At 63.5% G+C, this 21,129-nt stretch overlaps 1 protein-coding gene across 1 annotated transcript; it reads left to right on the top strand.

The window, feature by feature from the left end:
- The first annotated feature begins 1,955 nt into the window (after positions 1–1,955).
- Positions 1,956–19,752, top strand: TRAF4 (TNF receptor associated factor 4). Its single transcript, XM_030537150.1, has 7 exons — positions 1,956–2,129; positions 15,630–15,681; positions 16,919–17,023; positions 17,124–17,285; positions 17,495–17,656; positions 17,826–17,981; positions 18,159–19,752. Exons 1-7 carry the CDS (start codon positions 1,987–1,989, stop codon positions 18,789–18,791), a joined length of 1,413 nt encoding a protein of 470 aa, XP_030393010.1. The 5' UTR covers positions 1,956–1,986; the 3' UTR covers positions 18,792–19,752.
- Positions 19,753–21,129: the final 1,377 nt, after the last annotated feature.

A 21,129-nucleotide genomic window follows, 5' to 3' on the forward strand; every position in this document is an offset into this window, starting at 1 on the left:
CTGGTTAGACTCCAGACACCTCGCTCTGTCAGCCGGTGGGCAGCAAAGGGTGATTGGATCTGTTCTGCCAGCCTCCGGGGACAGGGACAAATATTCCTACATGCTGCTTTGGTTTCTGAGAGCAGCAAGTGGAGGCAGAAGGGTGGTAGCTTTAGTCCGGCTCTGCTCATGGTGTCTTTTCCTTCCTCCAAACTCCAGGTGAGATGCTGGGCAGGAAGGCTATTGCCTGCTGGCCATGCAATCCGAGCAGGGTTCCCCAAGGGTGCTGCCCATCCACTCCCAGTGGAGGGGAAGCGGGGCTAAGCTGTGAGTCTTGAGGATTTGCATGGAGAGTGATGGAGAGAAATCGGAAGTTCTTTGCTCCGAAAAACAGGATTTTTCTTTGCCCTCGTCTGCACTGGGGCAAATGTCCTTTGGTGGGGGTGAAGGTATAGATCTCAGGAGCGCACAAAACAGTAGTTTGAGATTAGCCACAGGGGTCACTGCAGATCTTTTTGTTCTCTAGATTCTGAGCCTGTAGCCTGGGGAGCCACGCAGCACCGTATTTGCCTGAAAAGGATTGTCTAGCGCAGGGGTTCTCAAACTTTATTGCACTGTGACCCCCTTCTGACAACAAAAATTACTGCAAGACCCCGGGGGGGGGCGGGGACTGAAGCCTGAGCCCCATAGCCCTGGGGGCGAGAGGGGGCACAATGCCCAAGGACTTCAGACCTAAGCAGGGGGCCTGTAACCCTTTGGCTTCAGGCAGGGGTGGCTCTAGACATTTTGCCACCCCAAGCAGGGTGGCATGCCGTGGGGGGCACTCTGCCAGTCGCTGGGAGGGCGGCAGGCGGCTCCAGTGGACCTCCCGCAGGCGTGCCTGCGGAGGGTCCGCTGGTCCCGTGGCTTTGGTGGACCTCCCGCAGGCGCCCTCTCGGCAACCGGCAGAGCGCCCCCTGTGGCATGCCACCCCAAGCACGCGCTTGGCGTGCTGGGGCCTGAAGCCGCCCTGCTCCAGGCCCCAGCAACTCTAAGGCAATCCTGGTGACCCCATAGTTTGAGAACCACTGCAGGTAGTCTCACCTTGCTCCAGATGTGTAAGGTTTAATAACTTGTGCAGGCCGCAGGTGTGCTCGCTAGATGGCGCCCTTCTCCCCTGACTGTAGCCATGTGCCCAGACTAGGGTTTAGGTGGCAGTGCTGAGTTGGGAGAGGAAACTGGTGTGTGGTTAGCCCGGTACTGGGAGTGATTCAATTCTGAGAAAGAAAAGGGTTAGTCAGGGAGAAACAACCCAGGGAGGTAATCGCCCCTTCTTCCCCCCCACCTGGGTGCTGAGCCAGTGACTGTGAGGCCTGTTTCTCTAGGCCTGGGAGTGTGGCCACCACACCCACTAGCCACTGGGAAGCCCAGTCAGACCAGAGCTAATGACTCCTCCAGGCACAGATAAGTAAACAGCCCCAGCGGGGGACACTGAGGCACAGGGTGTGAGTGACTCAACCAAGGCCACCCAGTGAACATGTGGCAGAGCCAGGACTAGAACAGAACCCGGCTCCCCTGCCGTCCAGGCCTGGGTCACAGCCACTGAGCTGCTTCCTGGTGGGCTGCGCACAGGAAGGGAGCCAGGGGCGCTCTGGCCCAGGGGTGTCCCTGGCCAGGCTCCGGGACTCCGACCCTCTGCCAGTCAAACGGGGGCTGTGAAACCCACCCCCTGAGCCCCGCCGCCCTGCCCCAGCGCCTGCTGCAAGAAGTTTGTGCTGACCTGGCTACGGGGCGGGGCAGGGCCGGGCGCAGCCCTGTCGGCTCCGCCAGCCGCTGTGGGGTCACGCCCGGGGCCTGAGCCGGGGAAGGCCCCTGGGCCCCCGGCCGAGGGGGAACGGGCGGGCGCTAGGACCGCGCGGAGCCCGGGCCCGCCCTGGGCGGAGCTGCCCGCTGGACCTTGAGCCGCCGAGCGGCGCGGCCCCAGTCGGAGCCCGGGAGGCGCGGGGGAGCGGCGGCGCCGGCCCCACCATGCCCGGCTTCGACTACAAGTTCCTGGAGAAGCCGAAGCGGCGGCTGCTGTGCCCGCTGTGCGGCAAGGCCATGCGGGAGCCCGTGCAGGTCTCCACCTGCGGCCACCGCTTCTGCGACACCTGCCTGCAGGAGTTCCTCAGGTGCGGGGCTCGCGGGGCTCGGCTCGCGGGGGGGGGGCGAGCCCTGCAGGAGTTCCTCAGGTGCGGGGCTCCCGGGGCTCGGCTGGGGGGGGGCGAGCCCTGCAGGAGTTCCTCAGGTGCGGGCTCGGCGGGGCTCGGCTGGGGGGGGGCGAGCCCTGCAGGAGTTCCTCAGGTGCGGGGCTCGGCTCGCGGGGGGGGGGGGGCGGCGAGCCCTGCAGGAGTTCCTCAGGTGCGGGGCTCGGCTCGCGGGGGGGGGGGCGGCGAGCCCTGCAGGAGTTCCTCAGGTGCGGGGCTCGGCTCGCGGGGGGGGGCGGCGAGCCCTGCAGGAGTTCCTCAGGTGCGGGGCTCGGCTCGCGGGGCTCGGCTGGCGGGGGGGGGGCGAGCCCTGCAGGAGTTCCTCAGGTGCGGGGCTCGGCTCGCGGGGGGGGGGGCGAGCCCTGCAGGAGTTCCTCAGGTGGGGCTCGCGGGGCTCGGCGGGGCTCGGCTCGCGGGGGGGGGGCGGCGAGCCCTGCAGGAGTTCCTCAGGTGCTGGCGGGGCTCGGCTCGCGGTGGGGGGGCGGCGAGCCCTGCAGGAGTTCCTCAGGTGCGGGCTCGGCTGGGCTCGGCTCGCGGGGAGGGGGCGGCGAGCCCTGCAGGAGTTCCTCAGGTGCGGGGCTCGGCTCGCGGGGGGGGTGGGGGGCGGCGAGCCCTGCAGGAGTTCCTCAGGTGCGGGGCTCGGCTCGCCGGGGGGGGGGTGGGCGGCGAGCCCTGCAGGAGTTCCTCAGGTGCGGGGCTCGGCTCGCCGGGGGGGGGGGGGCGGCGAGCCCTGCAGGAGTTCCTCATGTGCGGGGCTCGGCTCGCGGGGGGGGGGGGGGGCGGCGAGCCCTGCAGGAGTTCCTCAGGTGCGGGGCTCGGCTCGGCTCGCGGGGGGGGGGCGGCGAGCCCTGCAGGAGTTCCTCAGGTGCGGGGCTCGGCTCGGCTCGCGGGGGGGGGGGGGGGCGAGCCCTGCAGGAGTTCCTCAGGTGGGGCTCGCGGGGCTCGGCTCGCGGGGGGGGGGCGAGCCCTGCAGGAGTTCCTCAGGTGCGGCTCGTGGGGCTCGGCTCGCGGGGGTGGGGGCGAGCCCTGCAGGAGTTCCTCAGGTGCTGGCGGGGCTCGGCTCGCGGGGGCGGGGGGCGGCGAGCCCTGCAGGAGTTCCTCAGGTGCGGGGCTCGGCTCGCGGGGGGGGGGGGCGGCGAGCCCTGCAGGAGTTCCTCAGGTGCGGGGCTCGGCTCGCGGGGGGGGGCGGCGGCGAGCCCTGCAGGAGTTCCTCAGGTGCGGGGCTCGGCTCGCGGGGGGGCGGCGGCGAGCCCTGCAGGAGTTCCTCAGGTGGGGCTCGCGGGGCTCGGCTCGCGGGGGGGGGGGCGAGCCCTGCAGGAGTTCCTCAGGTGGGGCTCGCGGGGCTCGGCTCGCGGGGGGGGGGCGAGCCCTGCAGGAGTTCCTCAGGTGCGGCTCGTGGGGGAGTCTCGCTCCGCGCTGGCCTGGCGAGCCCCCGCACCGGGGCTCGCGGGACTTTCCGTGGGGCAGCGGGGGGTTGTGATGTCAGAGTTCCCTTTGTAACGTCAGGCGGGGGAGCCCCGCGTAGTCACCTCCGGGGTGGCTCCAGGCGCTGGGACCGCGCGGGGCTCGTTGCTCCCCCCCTCCCGGGGGCAGCGGGGAGACGAGCCCGGCTCCTGCCCGGGGCGGTTTGTTCCGCTGCGGCTGGTGCCAGCCTGGCCCGGCCCGGCCTTGGGGAGCCCGCGGGCGGGCCTGGCCCCGGGGAGTTCGCGGCTGCGCTGCGGGAGGTGGGGCCGAAACTCGCTGCTTTCGTGACGTGCCGTGGGCAGGTGCGGGGCAGTCCCCGGCGGAGCCGCGGTTCCTGGCGAGTCGGGGGCTGGGCGGGGCGTTCCCCCGTCTCGGGGGCTCGGAGCAGAACTGACGGGGGGCTGAGATCCAAGTGTCAGGCGGTGCCCGAGGCCCCCGGGGCGGGGAGGCTAGACCGTGACAACCACTTGCGCCTGGGGTGGCCGGACGCCGAGCCACGTGGCTGCTCCTGCCCGCCCGGGCTGCCGGCTCCCGCAAGCGGTGACCTGCGGTTGTGGCGGAACCAAGGTGTAGCGGTGCTGGGAGCGGCGGCCTGGCCTGGCCCGGCCCTGCCCTGCCCTGCCCTGTCTCCTGGTGCTCCCAGCTGGCCTGGCCCAGTCCAGCACCCTCTGGGGAGCACTCCCAGTCCCAGCCGCTCTCCCTGTGCCCCAGCCTTGCATAGGGTGGCTGGGGGTCCCTGTGGGTAATGGCAGCCCCCACACGCTGCTTTCCAGGCTGGGTCCCTGCACTCTGAAGCCTCCAGTGGGACCACAGTGCGGCTGTCCCAGTTGTCCCCGTACAAGGTGGTGGTAGGAGCCATGCCCAGTGTTTGCGGAGCGAGAAGCCAGGCACTCTCCACTAGGTGACTGGGACTAGGTGGACCCTGCCCAGGATATGCTTGTGTTTCTCCCTCACTCAGGCTCTAGCTGGGGGGTGCCCTGCTCTTGGCTCTGAGTTCTTGCTGGCTTCCCAGGAAGCCCCTTTCCTTGCCGTGGGCTCAGTCTGTGCGGGGTGGGGGTTAACCCTTCAGTGCTGGCAGCCTCATGCTCTGGTGTGTTCCAGGCACTGACTCTGCCTTGGGTGGTGGCGCCATCCTAGCCATTCTGCTCTCTGACCCTTGCCACCTTTTCTTTGAGCATCCCTCCCTGATACCAGCCACACCCGCAGCCCTCTCTGCCTGACCTACCTACATGGCCTGGCAGTGGGAAGGATGCTGCAAATATGGCTGGCTATGTGCCCAGCTCAGCAGCTGCTTCCCCAGCTCTGCTGCAGCTCCACACCACCCTGGGCCCTCCTCTGTGAGACTAACGGGTTCCCTGCCATCTGGTGGGCGGGGCAGGACAGCCACCTTATTGCAGAAGTGGGTTCTGAAGATGGAGCACAGAGGGGAAACGCTTGTCCAGGGCAAGACCTTCTCTGAGGAGCCAGAGCTCAGCCAGGCTACATCCCACCCCGCTGCGGGCCTATAGGATTGTTTGCCCCCAGACCCTTGGGCTCCATGTGGTGGTTTTGGCTACAGTGTTCTCTCAGGGTCTGCAGCAGTCAGCAAGCCCCTGGAAATGGGCAGACCCTGCTGAGAACCTGGGCTGTGTGCATGTACAGCGCCTGGCACAGTGGGGTCCTGGCCTCTGACTGAGGCTCTGGACAGGACACTGATGCAGATCACAATAGAGCAGCTGCAGGTGTGGGCAGGGCTGGGAGCTGTGCACTGGGTTAGGAGAGGCCTGGTCTGTGGTCAGGGGAGGGGGGATAAAGGCTGTGAGAGGCAGTGCAGGGTCAGCAGCCCATGCAGTGGCAGTGGGCAGAGTCCTGTTCCCAGTGCATCCAGGGCTTTCAGGATCCCTGCGCCTGTTGTGCTGGAGACACTGCTGGGAAAGAAGTGTCAAATGGGATTTATTTCAGCCCTTGGCGGACTTCCCTCAAGAGCCCCACCCCTGCTTGGCGCTCAGCAATTGCAACAGTGACTTAAAAAGCAGAGTCTTCAAATTGGTGCTTGAGCGCTGTCCACACCACAGATTTTAAACCTTGCTGTTGGGGATCTCTGGCACAAGGCAGCAGCTTTCCACTGGTCGCTGAGCAGTTACACAGCTCACAGCCTGAGACTGGGTGTGAAACTAGAATTGCCAAATTGCTGCCAGTGCTTGGCATGCGCTGTCCCAGGTCCCCCAGAGTCTCATGCTAGCCAGCTGTCCCCAGCCTTGCCAGGGAAGCCTGGAGTGCACCTCTGAACACTCCCAGAGCCAGTGCTTCCAGCTACCAGCCAGTCCTCTCGCCTTCTGCTGTCTGCCTGAATGAGGCGTGGCGGAGTGACAGGCAGCTCAGCCTATCGGCGCCGGTGCTCAGGCTCAGCGGAGCCCCCAGGGGTCTGATTCATTCATGTTCTCCAGCCTGACACACCCCAGCAGCCTGTAGCTAGCTCCCTGTCTGAGGCTCCTGTCTGGGGGGCTGCAGTCACCCCTCCCTCAGGGCAGGGCTAGGGGTGAAAGAAGCCCCTCCACCTCTGAGGTCTGTGTTTGTGTCGAATGATTCGTGTTTAACTCCTTGGTGTCTGACTCCACTGTCACCAAGTGCAAAGCGGCAGCTGTGGGATCTCTGGGGTGCTGAGTGTCTGTGGGGATGAGGGAGGACTAGAGCACAGGTTGGTACCAGGACCCCTGCTGGCCCCCGGGCCATGGTCGTATTCCCTGTGACGGATGCCTGGGCCCACTGACCAGCACAGCAGCCTTAGTCTGTGCGGTGTTGCCCAGAGTTAACTGAACCCAGCTTGGTAATGAGGAGCCCGAAATTGGCACTGGTGCCTGTGAACTGGAATAGAACCCAGTCAGCACAGATCCCACTAAAGGGGTGTGTGTGCCTCGCACATGAGGCCTGGTTTCTTGTGACTGTCAGGGCTGCATGTGCACCTTGTGCCCTCGCATGGGGGCATAACGGGGGGGGCTGTGACTTGTCTCAATTTCCATTTAATGCCCGTGGCAGCGAGACCCAACCTGGCACACATCCAACCCGCACGTTCCTAGCTCAGACTAAGTGGCTTCAGAACCTCAGTGCTCCTGACCACCTTGGTCTGAGGGCAACTGTAGCCTGAAATTCTCTGGTTATTACCGCCCCCCTCCCCCAGCACAGACCCTCATCAAGCCCCAGGGCTTGGCCCTCTTTCCATAGACTGGTTCTTCAATGATGGGCACAATCGGGGCCTATTCTGTCTGTGAGAATCCCACGTTCCCAGCAGATGCTCAGCATCCTTGTCCTCCTCTGGACTCATGAGGCTGAAACTCCACCGTTTGGGACAGTCCATAAAGGTCTCCTCAGCCCCCAGGCGGCGAGCATCAGAACCTGCCGAATGGCCAAGCCAGCGTCGCCTCGCTCCCCGGGGAGCATCAGATGTGCCGCCGAGGAAGGACCCCACACAGCCAACGCCAGCCCTGATGCCAAAGCAGGCACAGGCCCTGAGGGGTTGCAGCCCTGCGCTGAGGGGCGTAGGGTCTTCCCATAGGCACAGCAAGTCCTCCCAGCCTTTCCTGCAATGGGGGGTGGGGAGGACCCAGATGTTGATTCTTCCTGACCCAGCACTACTGGTGCTGCCATGAACGTTGGCCCGGCCTGGTGGATGAGGCTCTGGCTGAGCCAGGCCCATCGTCCATGTCGAGGTGTCCACTGGCACCGGTACAGACTGGGGCTGAAAGCGCCTTCTACCTTGGCACTGCCCCAGGGGAAGTCTTCTCTTTGCAATCACTGGAGCATGTTCCCCTGCTCCCCTCCTGAGAGACCTGCAGGCTTCTCCTCCAGCCCCCTGCCCCAGCCTGCCAGGACGGCGCTGGTGAGCTACCCATGCCCATCCGCGATGCCAGCATGGTGTGACCAGCCCTCGTCCCTGCTCCCAGGAGCCCTCGGCTGCCCGGGTTTGAGTTGTGAGGGGGCTTTGCTGCCTGGCCGCTGTCTGGGAGCTTGAGGAGGCACTGAGCACGTGTGTGGCCCTGAGGGATGCTGCTAGCCAAAAAAATGTGGTCTTGTGCCCTCAAGGTGTATGGGCTCCTCAGAACCACAGCTCCTGTAGGGCGAGAAACCGTCCTACCCTGGCACCTGGGCTTCCCCGTCAGCACCCTCCTGCAGGAGCCTGTCCTGGGGTGCAGCATCCCCTCGCCAGCAGGGCTGGGCTCCGCGTGCCTTGCTGTCTCCCCCCGCTGGTGGGCTGTTGGCCATGGGAAATGTGCTCCCCCCACGGCCCCACTCCCCAAAGTGGCTGATGTGGAGTGTGCAAGCTCGCTGGGCTGTTTGGAGGTGTGGGGGGATGTGCTCCAGTCTTTGCTCGCAGCTGCCATAGCCAGTCCTGCCCAGCTGAACCTTGCTGGGCTGGCTGCATTACCAGGAATTCAGATAGTGTTTTGTGATTGCTTGGTCCAGGACTGAGCTGGTACAGGGCTGGGAGCGGAGCGAGCCCAGGCCTTGGGCTGCACCAAGGAGCCGAGCCCTCTGTAAATCCTGCAAACTGGGTCTGTTTCTGCCGTCTGATGGTCCTATTCAACAGCCCCTGACCCCAGCCCCACTCTGCTAAATTGGGGGGTGACCCCTCTGGCAGGGCACCCTTCCGCTGAGCACTGCTGGAGAGTCCCCCAGGCAGCTGGCTCTTGGGAGGAGCTAGGCGAGTGCCACATGAAGGCAAGAGGAACCTAATTTGTGCAAAACTGGGGGTTCCTCAAGGGAGGCTCCCTCCACCCTCTGGTGCTGTGGAGGGAGTGACTGGGCAGTGGCTGGGGGCAGCTGGAAGCTGACATTTCCCTGGGTCACCTGCACTGATGCTGCCTGGGGCCTGCGTCCGGCTCTTGGCTCGAGTTAGGATTTCTAACCTCGGAGGGAAGAGGAAAGACGTCTACTGGATTGGAGCAGGGGACTGGGAGTCAGGACTCCTGGGTTCTGTCCCTGGCTCTCACATGTCATGCTGCCTTGGGGGATCCCGGGAAGGTGCTGACCCTGCTCCAGGGCTGCTGTTCCGCCCAGCCCCCGTGGTGTGGCCAGGGGCGTGGGCTTGGGTCTGACTTGTTGGGCAGGGTGCATGGCTGTGCCCATGGCTTGCTGCTGACGCCTGGAACGGAGCAGGGTTCCGGTGAGGGTGCTGTGCCCCTCCCCGTTGGGCAGCCCAGCCTTCAGACCACGCCCTGTTCAGGGACGGTCAAAGGCAGGGACTTCACCCACTGAACTCCCAAACTGCTGCCTCAGCACATTCTCTGCCCAGCCAGCCGTGCTGGAGTGAGCAGGCTTTGTTGGGGATTGTATCAGTTCTCCTCCTCCCTGCCGTGTGGAACCTGCCCCCGGCTCCACTCTGTGCTGGTTAACCCTTGCTCTGTGCACGGCCCTGGGGCAGGAGCGTAATACGCTGCTGGAGCCAGCCTAGGCCATGTGCCTGTGTCCAGCCTGCTGGTGTGAGCCAGGCCCCCCCACTGCTTAGCACGGCACCAGGCTCCCCCCAACCGCAGCCTGCTCCAGCCTTTCCAAGGAGCCTTGTTCACCCTTGTCTGCCATAATCCTCGCCCTAGTTGCCTCTTCTGGGCATGGAATCCAGGCCAGAGCCGAGGCCGGTGCTGTCTGAGCGATGCCCAGCTGTGGGAGCTGCTGTCTGAACCGTTCTCGGGTAGCTGTAGTGCAGGCTCAGCTCTGCCCACGGTCTGTCACCTGGGGGCCCCTCTACATGCGGGGAGGCCAGGTTCCATTTCACAGATGGCTCCTCACTGCACGGTCAGGGGTGTGGAGGTGGCTGGCTGCTCCTTGGCGAGCGCCCTGCTTCCATGTAGCCTGCTGCTCAGGCTGGGGCTTTATTTCCCCTCGCTGCCCAGCAACTGTCCCCACAGGAATGGCGGGCGCCCAAACAAACGCATCCTGGGGCCATGCAGGGAAGCGGGCTCAGCCTGCAGCGCTGGACCCCAGTGGCAAGGAAACCAGTAGCGTAGCTGGGGGGATGGGGCAGTGCCCGCTCCCCCACTGAGCATCTTGGCTCCTTTTTAATTACTCACCCGGCAGCACTCCAGGCCCTCGCTCGCTCTGGGTGTCTTTGGTGGCACTGAAGGAAATGCACCGAAGACCCACGGAGCGAGGGAAGGTGCCACCGAAGACCCAGAGTGCCGTTGGGTGTGTAAAAGCACCGCCCCATCAGTAAAACGCTGCAGCGGGCAGCGCCTTTTTTTTGATGCTCCCCCTGTTCCCTCCACCTGGCCGTATTGGCGGAAAACTGGTGGTTTCCCTCTTGGGGCGTCTGCAGGGGACCCCAGCTCAGCAGTGATGTGCAAAGGCGCTGAGCGCCAGGGGTCTGACTAGCCCTCATTCTAGAGCAGGCTGTGGGGCCAGGGCTCTGCCTGGCATCCCTGCTGTGGCATTGGGAAAGGCTTTTCCTCCTGTAGAAATAACCCAGCCCGGAAGCTGGACAAGGGGGTGAGTTGGATGCCAGGCTGTGACAGGTGTGAACCACTCCTGGGAGTCGGGAAGGGGAGCCCTGACTACCCAGCGCCCTCCCAGCTGCCCATGGCCCCCACGTGTCCCTGTAGCACCCTGCGGACAGAGGTGTGACGTGGGGCTATGAGGGAAGGGCAGGTGCAGTTTCCTGTCCAGCTCTACAAGGCATCCTGGGAAGCACAGGAGCTGTTGCTCCAGGAAGAGGGCATGGGGGGTAGCCCTGCCAGCCGGCCCCTGCCATGGGTCTGAGATCCCAGCTCTGCAGTGGGAGCCTGGCCCACTCAGATCTCTGGACTGGAATACCTGGAGTTCAGTCTCTGTCTCTCCTTCCCCGCTGCCCAAACCAGCTCCATGCCTTGCTCCTCTCCTGTCTCCACAGCTGCCCCTTGGCCCCCTGCTCGTTCCCTCCAGCCCTGGTTAGTCTGTATGAAATGCTGCTGCTCCCGTCCTCGCCCTGTGGCACCCTCTGAATCCTCCTGCTGGGGTGGCATTTCTGCTCCACATGCCCCGTGTGCTCTCGCCTGGGTGCCCAGGGGAGCTCTCTGGGCCAGGGTGGGGAGGTGTTACTGGAGGTAAGTGCCAAGGCGAACACAAGGATATAAACTGGCCAGCAACAAGTTTAGGGGGGAAAAACATCCAACTGGTTTCGAGGCTGAGGCTGATCAGTTTGTGGAGGGGGTGGTGCAATGGGACTGCCAACAGCACATCCCTCCAATGGCTGGAGATGGGCACTGGATGGGAAGGGCTTTGAGTTACTACAGAGAATTCTTTCCCAGGTGTCTGCCTGGTGGGTCTCATCCACATGCTCAGGGTCTAATCACCATACCTGGGGTCAGGAAGGAATTTTCCCGGGGTCAGATTGGCAGAGATCCTGGCGGGTTTTCTCTGCAGCCTGGGGTGTGTGTCGCTTGCATGTTTAAACTACTGTCAATGGGGTCTTCTCTGTAACTTGAAGACTTTAAACCGTGATGTGAGGATGTCGGCGACTCTAGAACTGGGAGGGGTCTCGAGAGGTCGTCTAGTCCAGCCCCTGCCCTCATGGCAGGACTGATGATTAGCAGAACTCGGGGCTGTTACAGGGGTGGGGGGTGAGGTTCTGGGGCCTGCGCTGTGCAGGAGGTCAGACTAGCAGTCAGAGTCTACGGGCTGTGATGGGTGGCTGTGCCCACGGAGGATATCCTCTCTCCCGGCAGGGCTGTGGGGTGCCCGTGGCCCTGGGGTCTCTGAGGCAGAGGCTGAATGGTCCCAGGTGTGGCAGTTCTGGTTGCCATGAGCACAGTTCAGGACAGCTGCTGTTCAGGTCTGTTCTAGGGTGAGTGCACTGTGGCTGCCTGGCCTGGCCTGGCCTGGCCTGCCCGATCAGCTCCTGGCTCCTGTGCGTGTTGCTGGCGGGCCAGGCCCCTGGGAACACATGGTCACGTGCTGCTCTTCTCGTCGGGCAGCTTCTTAATTCTGGCTGAGCGATTTAGCACTGCCGGAGATGTAACCCTGTCGTGCCTGGAGAGTGGCCGCCAGCCTCCTTGCGCTCCTGTGGCAGGTGGGTCTTGCTGTGCCAGCGCGCCCCAGGCCTCGTTGCTGGACACTGTCACCACAGGAAGGCAGGTGGGACTGGCTGTGTTGCAAGCCTGAGGCAGGGCACTGTGCAGCTGGGCTGGATGAGGGTTCCTGAGCAGGGGGAGGTGAAGGCAGGGCCCCCCAGCCTCAATCTCCTCGTGCTCAGGGTTCTCCAGAATCTGGCAAGTGCAGCCAAGCTCCTGGTGATCTCAGCGGGGCCAGGGAGCTGCTGCGTGTTGGTGACTCCGGGTGGAAGAGAAGCGCTGGCTGCAGGGAAGGGCTTGGCTGGCTCTGGTGTCTTGGCTCCTCAGCCTGTCGTGGCTGCTGCTCCTCTGGCCTTGGCTTGGGAGCAGATTTCACTGTAGGGCAAAGGTTGGGCGTTCTGTGCTGCCTTGGCCCAGGCGTAGCTGCAGATTTTGCGGCGAGCCCTTAGCCCGTGCTGGTGCCCCCTGCCCCTCCTCCACTCACTGTGGGGCTCTGCATTGGGCCTCCAGGTCAGGGCCCTGGTGTCTTCCAGCCACAGCTCCCTGCTCAGTGCCTGAGAGGGCAGAGAGCTGAGCCGGGGCGCTGGCCACATGCAGGCTGGCAGAGCAGGGGGGAGCCCAGGTTGGGTGAAGCAACCCCTTCAGCTCCCTCTGGAGTGGCACTAGGCAGGGGCCTGCTGCCTGCCAGGGCTGGCCGAGGCCCAGTGGGATTCTTGGTGTGCTTGGCCCAGGATGGCAGCAGCTGTTGGTCTCAGCACATTGGGAATCCCAGCCTGGCAGCAGCTGGCAGTCTGGCTGGAGGGACACCTGTTCCTGGGCCCTTCCCATCCCTGTTTGTCCAGCGGGGGATTTGATGGGGGAGTAAGCAGCATCTGCTAGGAGTGGGGGTGGGGGGGGGCATTTCTGGGGCCAGAAATCACTGCTCATGGGCCTTGATAAAACCCCTAAGCTGTGCAGGGCCAGGTGGGCGCCCCCCTGCTCTGGCCTCCTTTGGTCTCTCTCTCCTGAGGCTCAGAAGCAACGGGCGGGCGCTCAAACTGCAAGGAATACGGTGCCGTGCTCCGGAGTCTCTGTTTATTTCCGTCAGGGGTTCATGTAACGTTCCCAGCAGCTGGTGAGGGGGAGAGGAGGCCATGGGGGGAGGGAAGGAGCAGCTGGCTGAGCTGAGGGGTGGGGAGAGCCAGGTAAATATCCTGCTGCAGTGATCACTGGCCCGGCTCTGTGCGGGGTCTGGAGCTGGGACCCGCAGGGGTGCCAGGGGCTCCATGTGCCAATCCAGCCTGTGCCAGGGGGAGCCAGGCCTGGCAGGGGAGGGGAAAATTGACGTAGCAGCTCCCACCCTGCCCCAGTGACTCACAGGGAGCTGCTGCCTGCAGGCATGACGTCCACTGGGTAACTGACCTTTGTCATAGAGGGAAGGTATTCACACTCCCTGCCTGGCATTGACTGTGCCTTGCTCTGTCCTGCGGGACAAGGGGCCCGGCCTGGCCTAATGGGAGCCGTGTGCTTGGACCTGTGCCTACAGAGCTTCTGGGGGAGGCAGCCGGGGCCAGCCCCACCTTTTGAACACGTCCTGGCCTCCTGCGGGGAAGTGGCCGCTGGGTATGCTGAATCCGGGGGTGTGACTGGGGCCTGGAGTGCAGCCTCTGCTCCCCATGGCCTTGTCTGGGGCAAGGGCTTGGCCGTGGGAGACTAGCTCGGGGGCTGAGTGCTCTGTGGCACCTGCCCCCCACGTCGCTGCAGCCAGGCCCCTCTCCCTTCCTGGCCGTGGCAGGCCTGCTCTGCCTGCGCCTTGCACGCATGCTGTGGCCTGTCGCGCAGGGAGATGGGGGACCAGCACTGGGCAAGGCTGGGACCCCCTCCTTTCCCAGAGCTCTATTGGGCTGAGTGCTTGCTGCTGTGGCTGCTGCTGGCTTCATGAGCTCAGAGGTTACATCTGGAGCTGAGCCCAGCTGCCTGGAGCGCGGGGGGGGGGGCAGGTTCAGCGATGGGGCACGTTTCCTTGCCAGAGAAGCCTGAAGGATGGGCTGGGAAAGTCCAGCTGCCTGGCTCCCAGCCCACGGCTTCCTGAGGAGTGGGGAGCCCTGAATCCGTGCAGTGGCTCTGCAGAAAGCAGTGGTGCTGGCTGCAGGCTCTGGTGCCCTCTGGGAGAGGCACCGCTGTGCTGTGGGTCCAGGAGCCCAGGGCACCTCCAGGCCTGCCAGGCTGGCTGTGGAGAGGGACCCAGGCAGGGTGCTGTGCATGGGTTTTGGCGCCTCTGGTAGCTGATCAGTGGACAAGCAGCAACTCTCCTTTCCTCCGGTGGGGTGCAGATGTCTGTGGGCCTGGGTCCTGGGGGGGGGTGAGTGGCAGCTCCGGGGGGAGCCTGCTGTGCTTCCAGGCGGGGGGGCTGGCTTTGGGGAAGGCGCTGACTGGAGCCGGCTTTGCCTGGCCTGCCTCTGCACCCCATTTGCTAGATACTCCACAGGCAGACGCCGCCACTTGCCCCACGCGGGGGGCACCTGGGCTGCTGTTACTGGCCAGCTGGGCAAGGCATGTGGGGCAGCGGACGCTCCACAAGGGCCCTGTTGCCCCTTCCCTTCTTGGACTTCCCAGCTGAGTCCGTGTGTCCAGGCTCCTGGGATCGCTTGGAGGCTGGAGAACATGCCCTCCCAACACCTCCCCCCGTGCCCAGAGCCTTCTCAGTCCAGGGCTCACCCGCAGGGGAGGGCACAGGGGTGGCCTGTCTGAGCTGTGCACACAGCCCCCCAAATCCCAGGGTCAGAGGCTGGGTGAGCTGCATGACTGGAGGAGACTGAGTACTGGCGATTTCCTGGAAACCAGGAGCCCTGTTCCTTCCCCCCCAACATCTGGTGAGCAGCTGCAGAAGGGTGGGATCCTGGCTCCTGCTGTGCAGGGACAGATTTCTCACCTCTAATGGAGCCTGGGAGGCGTTTAGCACCTGGCTGCAGAGAGCTTTGGAGCCAGACAATGGGGCTCCTCCTCAGCCTGGGAGCTGGGCCGTTGTCCTGGACTGCAGAGCCCTGATGGTCCAGGGCTGGGAGCATCTGCCCTGCTTTCCTCCCGGCGGGGGGGGGGGAAGCGAGATGCCCATGATCCAGAAATACTCAGGGTCCAGGGGCCCGGCTCCACCCATGTTCCGGGCCAAGTCTCTCCCCTGGCTCCATCTGCCTCCCCGAAGCATCTCCTGGCCCTACCTGCTGCCCCCAGGCGATTTAAAAGGCGGCAGCAGGTGGCCCCCGGGACCCCCAGCAGCACAGTGGGGCTAAGGCAGCTTCTTGCCAGGCTTCACTCCACGCCACTCCCAGAAGTGGCCAGAATGGCCCTATTGCCATGGGGGGCCCCTCTGTGCACTGCCCCCACCCTGAGTGCTGACTCTGCAGGTCCCATTGGCCAGGAGCTGCAGCCAATGGGAGCTGCAGGGGTGGTGTCTGTGGGCAGCAGTGGGTGGAGACCCCCTGCCCTCCCCCAGGAGCCACTGCCAGAGGGATGCACGGGTCGTTAGAGGAGCTGACACTCACCATGTGGTGCTGGTGGCATTGAGCAGAGCCTGGGCTCTGGGTTGGTGGCTCTGGTGGGGCAGAACACAGCCACGCTTGGGCCAGCTTGCAGGGCCATGTGCCCCAGAGGCTGCCAGGGGAGGCTGAGCAGAGAAGGGGGCATTTGGTTCACTTGTGTCCCTCGCAGGGTGGGGGGAGCTTGGGCGTTGGGCATGGCTGGGACACTTCAAATGACTTGGACAGGGAGGTGACGCACATACCTCTGTGTCTTCACCTGCTCTCAGAGCAAACCTAGTCCTTTCCCCTGTACAAGGGGAAGTGCCATGTGTAGGGGAAACTGAGGCACACAGAGGGCTTATTAAAAACGGCAGAAAATTCCCACTTTGCTCCCCAGGGAGCCCTGCTGTCCCCCCAGCTTTGACTTTGGCTCATTTCTATTGCAGTGAAGGCGTCTTCAAGTGTCCAGAGGATCAGCTGCCCCTTGACTATGCCAAGGTGAGAGCCCCACCCTGCCCACAGGGAGGGGAGCTTGGTGCCCCATCGGGGCCTGGCCATGGAACTTGGGCGAGCTGTCCCACAGGGAGGTCAGCCAGCGTGTGGGGAGCCAAATGTCCCCCTTCCCCACGGCCTGGACTGTAACTGCAGGGTTTCCGTATCTGAGCCTGGACCGAGCTGAATCTGGGCCCTGCCCAAGGAGCAGCAGCCTTGGCTGCCCCATCTGGGCCCATGGGGCACCCTGCATCAGGTCCCACAGAGCTGGCAGTGTGGACCCCCCCTCCCCACACATGGCCTCAGCCTGTGGCATGTGCCTTCCCTGGGGTGAGTCCGGGTGGCAAACAGCCCTGGCTGAAGCCTCCATGTCACAGACGGGGACCTCCCTCTCTGCCCAGCCCGCCCTTGGATTGCATGTTGGCAGGCCTGGCACAGGCTGCGGTGCCAGCGCTGCTCTGAGGCAAGAGAGCTCTTTGTGCAACCTCTGGGAAACTGGCACCTCTCCCAAGGTCTCTTGTGCAGCCTCCCTGCCAGCCAGCAGGAAACAGCTCCATACTGTGAGGGGGGGGGAACCATGGGCTGAGGGTCCGCAGACATCCAGCCACAGCTCCTGGGCCCAGCAAGGACCCCAGGCATCCAGCTTGTTTCCTCCAGCCCTTTGGAGAATGTGGTTGGAGCCAAGACCCAGTCCCTGCCTTCCCCTCCCGTGGGTTGGTTTGTAAGAGAAATGCTAAGGGGGCAGGTGCTATCAAAACTTCCTTCCCCCAGCCCTGCAGTGCCCCTCACTCCCGACCTGCAGCCCCCTGCTAGCCCAGCCCTGGACACAAGGAGAGGGGGTTAATTTAACCCTGAGCTAAGTGGTTCTCAGGCAGGTTCGTCCAGCCTCTCCTTCATGGAGAGGGCATTGCAGGCAGCCCAGTGGCTCAGGCAGGCACCTCTCAGGGCAGGTGGATTTAGAGCCATGATGCTTGTGCGTGAAGCAGCTGGGAAGGGGGAGGCTCAAAGCCAGGACCCTGGTCCTGGAGACTCTGGGCCAGCAGGAGAGACCAACACCTGGGGGTGGGCAGGGGACGTGTCCACACTTGCTCTGTCTGCCTTGGGCCCCAGGACTCCCCCGGCCTCGCCAGGAACGCCCTGCCCCAGGCAGCATCGTGGGACTCCCCTGCGTGGGGCCTGCTCTGGGGGGTGCCTGTTCTGAGCCAAGGTGCAAGTCCTGTGGTCTCTGTCCCCCTTTCCCCAGATCTACCCGGACCCAGAGCTGGAGGCGCAGGTGCTGACCCTCACCATCCGCTGCATCCACAGCGAAGAGGGCTGCCGCTGGAGCGGGCACATCAAGCACCTGCAGGTGAGGGGCAGGGGGAGTGAGGGTGGGCGTGGCACTGGGCTGTGATGCCAGGAACACACACACGCGCACACACCCTCAGCTCATGGTCCTGTCTCGCCAGCCCCATCTCAGCACGTGCGGCTTCAACGTGATCCCGTGTCCCAACCGCTGCAGCATGAAGCTGAGCCGGCGCGACCTGCCTGACCACCTGCAGCACGACTGCCCGAAGCGCCGCGTCAGGTGTGAGTTCTGCGCCAGCGACTTCACCGGCGAGGCCTACGAGGTGCGGGGCTGACGCAAGGGCGGGGGCAGTATTGGGATGGCCTCATGGGGTCCCCTGGTGCGGGGAGTTGGGGACCCTCATGGGGGCAGGGGCAGTATGGGGGCAGCCCACAGGGTCCCCTGATGGGGGGATTTCCCCCCGGGGGACAGGGGTGGCCCTGTGGGTGATGGCCGCTGGCACCAGCTCATCATGCTCTTGTCCCCCCCCAGAACCACCAGGGCGTCTGCCCCCAGGAGAGCGTGTACTGTGAGAACAAGTGTGGGGCCCGTATGATGCGTCGGCTGCTGTCCCAGCACACACTGGCCGACTGCCCCAAGCGCACCCAGCCCTGCCCCTACTGCACCAAGCAGTTTGTCTTTGACACCATCCAGGTGAGGCAGGGCCCTGGGAGGGTGGGGGTGCCGCTCCCTGGGGCTTGGCGGGGGTGGGCCCGGGTCTGGTCCCAGGCAGCTGCTGCATGGAATGGGTCTGGGGGAAGGGCACAGCCGGTCTCTGAGGGAGCGTTACTCCAGCTAACAGTGCCTCCCCCTTTACCCCCAGAATCACCAGTACCAGTGTCCCCGCTACCCCGTGTCCTGCCCCAACCAGTGTGGGACACCTAGCATCGCCAGAGAAGAGCTGTCCGGGCACCTGAAGGAGAACTGCAGCACTGCCATGGTGCTGTGCCCTTTCAAAGACGCTGGCTGCAAACATCGGGTGAGTGCTGCCTCCTGCCCTCTGCCCCTGTCCAGCTGGGCCTGGCCAGAGCCAGCGCTGCTCCCCCCACGCCCAGGCTGCTGCTGGAGCTCCCTCCCCCTGGGTCTCGCTGTCCCCCCAGCACTGCCCCTTCCCTGTGCTGCACTCCAGTGATTGCTTGCTCCTTCCTCTGTGCAGTGCCCCAAGCTGGCCATGAGCCGGCACCTGGACGAGAGCACCAAGGTGCATCTGGGCATGGTGTGCTCGCTGGTGAGCCGGCAGCGGCAGGAGATCCAGGAGCTGCGGCAGGATGTGGAGGAGCTGTCGGTCAGCAGCGACGGGGTCCTGATCTGGAAGATCGCAGACTATGCCCGCAAGCTGCAGGACTCCAAACTGCGCAGCAACTATGAGTTCTTCAGCCCACCCTTCTACAGCCACCGGTATGGCTACAAGCTGCAGGTGTCCGTGTTCCTCAACGGGAACGGCAGCGGAGAAGGCAGCCACCTGTCCGTCTACATCCGGGTGCTGCCAGGCCAGTACGACAACCTCCTGGAGTGGCCCTTCTCCTACCGCGTCACCTTCTCCCTGCTGGACCAGAGCGACCCCTCGCTGTCCAAGCCCCAGCACATCACCGAGACCTTCAACCCCGACCCCAACTGGAAGAATTTCCAGAAGCCGGGGGCCTCCCGCAGCTCCCTGGATGAGAGCACCCTGGGCTTCGGGTACCCCAAGTTCATCTCGCACGAGGACATCAAGAAGCGCAACTACGTGCGGGACAACACAGTCTTCATCAAAGCCTCGGTGGAGATCCCGCCGCGAATCCTGGCCTGAGCCTGTGGCTGGGTGTGGCATGGAGACATTACCCAGGGGCTGTGTGGCCCAGCCCGGCCATCACTGCAGTCTATAGCAGCCTGAGGGCACCGTGGGCTTGTGCCTGACTGGGGCCCTTGTGGTGGTTCCGCCCCAGAGGCCTGGCAGCTCCCTCCTGAGCAGGAACTGTCCCAAGTGAGCAGGTTTCCTGCAGCTGGCTTGGAGCCAGTGCAGCCCTGGCCTGGAACCGCCTGGGCCCCGTGGCTCATGCTGCCACGATCTGGGGCATCTAAGCTGCCACCCCATTGCCAGAAAGTGGATCCACCTGATCTCCACTATGACCCAAGCTCTCCTCCAATCAGCTGGCCTGACAACATTCCCCTCCCCTCCTGAGAAGCAAACGGTGCCTGGAGGGACCGAGGCCCGGGGCTCCCTGCAGGCTGCCCCCCTTGGGGCAGGACTCGCCCCTGTGCCCTGCAGCTTAGCAAGGGCCCCAGAGAGGCCTGGACAAGACAGGAGCCATGTAGCGGGGGCAGGGACCCCCTCCCCTGCCATGAGGCCTTTGCAATGAAGCCCTAAGCAGGGAGCCCCAGTGAGGAGTCCCCTTGTAGCTACCAGCCCCTCAGTGCTCTGGCAAGCCCCACAGGGAGGCACAGAACAGCCAGAGCCTGATGCCCCAGCAGCAAGGAACCGGCAGGGCCCCTAGTGCTGTGTATGCAGCTGCCAGGGCCCCCAGGCTCCATCTCCCTCTTGCTGCCTCAGGGACCCCCGGAGGGCAGAGGGCCCCTCCACACAGAGCTGTGTTTAGTGAGCATCGGCCCCAGCCTCTTCCTTGCGGGCTGGGCTGCATGTATCTTGTTGCCAGGGAGTCTTCCATGTCGCTCACTCTGAGGGGGGGCGTCTTATTTATTGTCCTGGCTGCGGAGCTGCCCCAGCCCTGCTGCCTTCACACTTTTTCAATAAACTCTTCTTGTATTTATCAGGCTTGGGCCTGCTGCCTTTCCTTCCTCGCTCCTCTGGGGTTGGGCAGAATTAGGAATGAGTTTGGGTAACCCACCAGCTAGACAGGCTGGGAGCCCCTGGGGGCAGGGAGAGGCTGGCATGGGGGTAGTGTTTCTATATCGTGTAATGTCGAAATGCTATTGGGCATCCCCTCCGAAAAGCCATTCCACCCCCAAAAGGCCACCATTTGCAGAACAGTCTAGCTGTGATCCCAGTTGACAGCAAGCTAGAATGGTGGGCTCCAGATAAGCCTGTTCTGGACAGTTCGGAAAATATTTAGTCTCCAAGACTTTATGCACGTTTCCTGTAGTACTTGGCGCTTGGTTCATGCCAGAGCCCATAGTTACATGGTAGTACGAGCTAGATGGTGTCAGGTAGTAGCTGTAGAACTGAGAGATTTAATAAGTTATTTTACATCGACTGTCCACTGCTTCCTGCTTTGGCAATGGAAGTTACACAAGATAGAGGCCGCGCTTTGGGCCCAGACTGGACCAGTGCTGTGTACGACCAAACAATGTACTGCAAAACTGTTGATTAAATGGAGGAGTCAAACCAAATTTGCCAGTGACCCCCTTGAGAGGGAACCCCTGCATTGTGCAATGAATTTCAGGATAAGGCAGGCAGGGTGATGCGGGGAGGTTGGGTGGAAGACGGCTCGTGGAAGCCATCATCTGTGGTGCCTCAGTCCGCCCTGTTGGAAGAGGGAAAGCTGCCTTGTGAATGACGTAGTGACTTGTTGGCAAGGGTGGCACCTGGCGATTCCATGGACGATGCCGTTCTGCAAGCAAATGTGGAGACACATCTTGGCAAATGTGCACTGAAGCATACGTATGTCAGCCCAGGAAAGAACTGGTCAGGTACACAGCCAGCCCTCCTAAATGGCATGAGAATTTCTTAAGCAGGAAAAGCAACCAAAGCATTATTCACAAGGTTAAAGTGAGTGATCATAGATGCAGGAAGGAGTTAGACTTAAAGTTCCAAAAGGTAACACAGAGCTTGCGCTTTACAGAAGCCCAGATGTCCTTCAGGGTTAACCCAGGCTAAGCAGCTCTTGTTTATGCCCAGAACCGCTGTCCCCCCTTTGAGTCCAAGTTGTCAAGCCCATGTGCCTGTCTCTGAACTGCAGAGTGCAGTGAACATTTACCTCTAAGCAGCCTGGGTGCGGCTCGCGTCCCTTTTGGTGAACCAAAGGGCAAGTCTAACAGCACTGGGCTTGGGAGCTGGGGGTGGGCAGGTCAGGGGAAGGCTGGGGAGATACATTCGAGGTGGACACTTCCCCCCCCACCCCCGCACTCTGTACAAAAGTGATTTCTTCCCCTCCCAAGAACAAGCTGAGTTATCAGCTGGGGGCTGTCGT

This window comes from Gopherus evgoodei, chromosome 17 (genome assembly GCF_007399415.2).
Source record: "Gopherus evgoodei ecotype Sinaloan lineage chromosome 17, rGopEvg1_v1.p, whole genome shotgun sequence".
NCBI lineage: Eukaryota > Metazoa > Chordata > Testudines > Testudinidae > Gopherus > Gopherus evgoodei.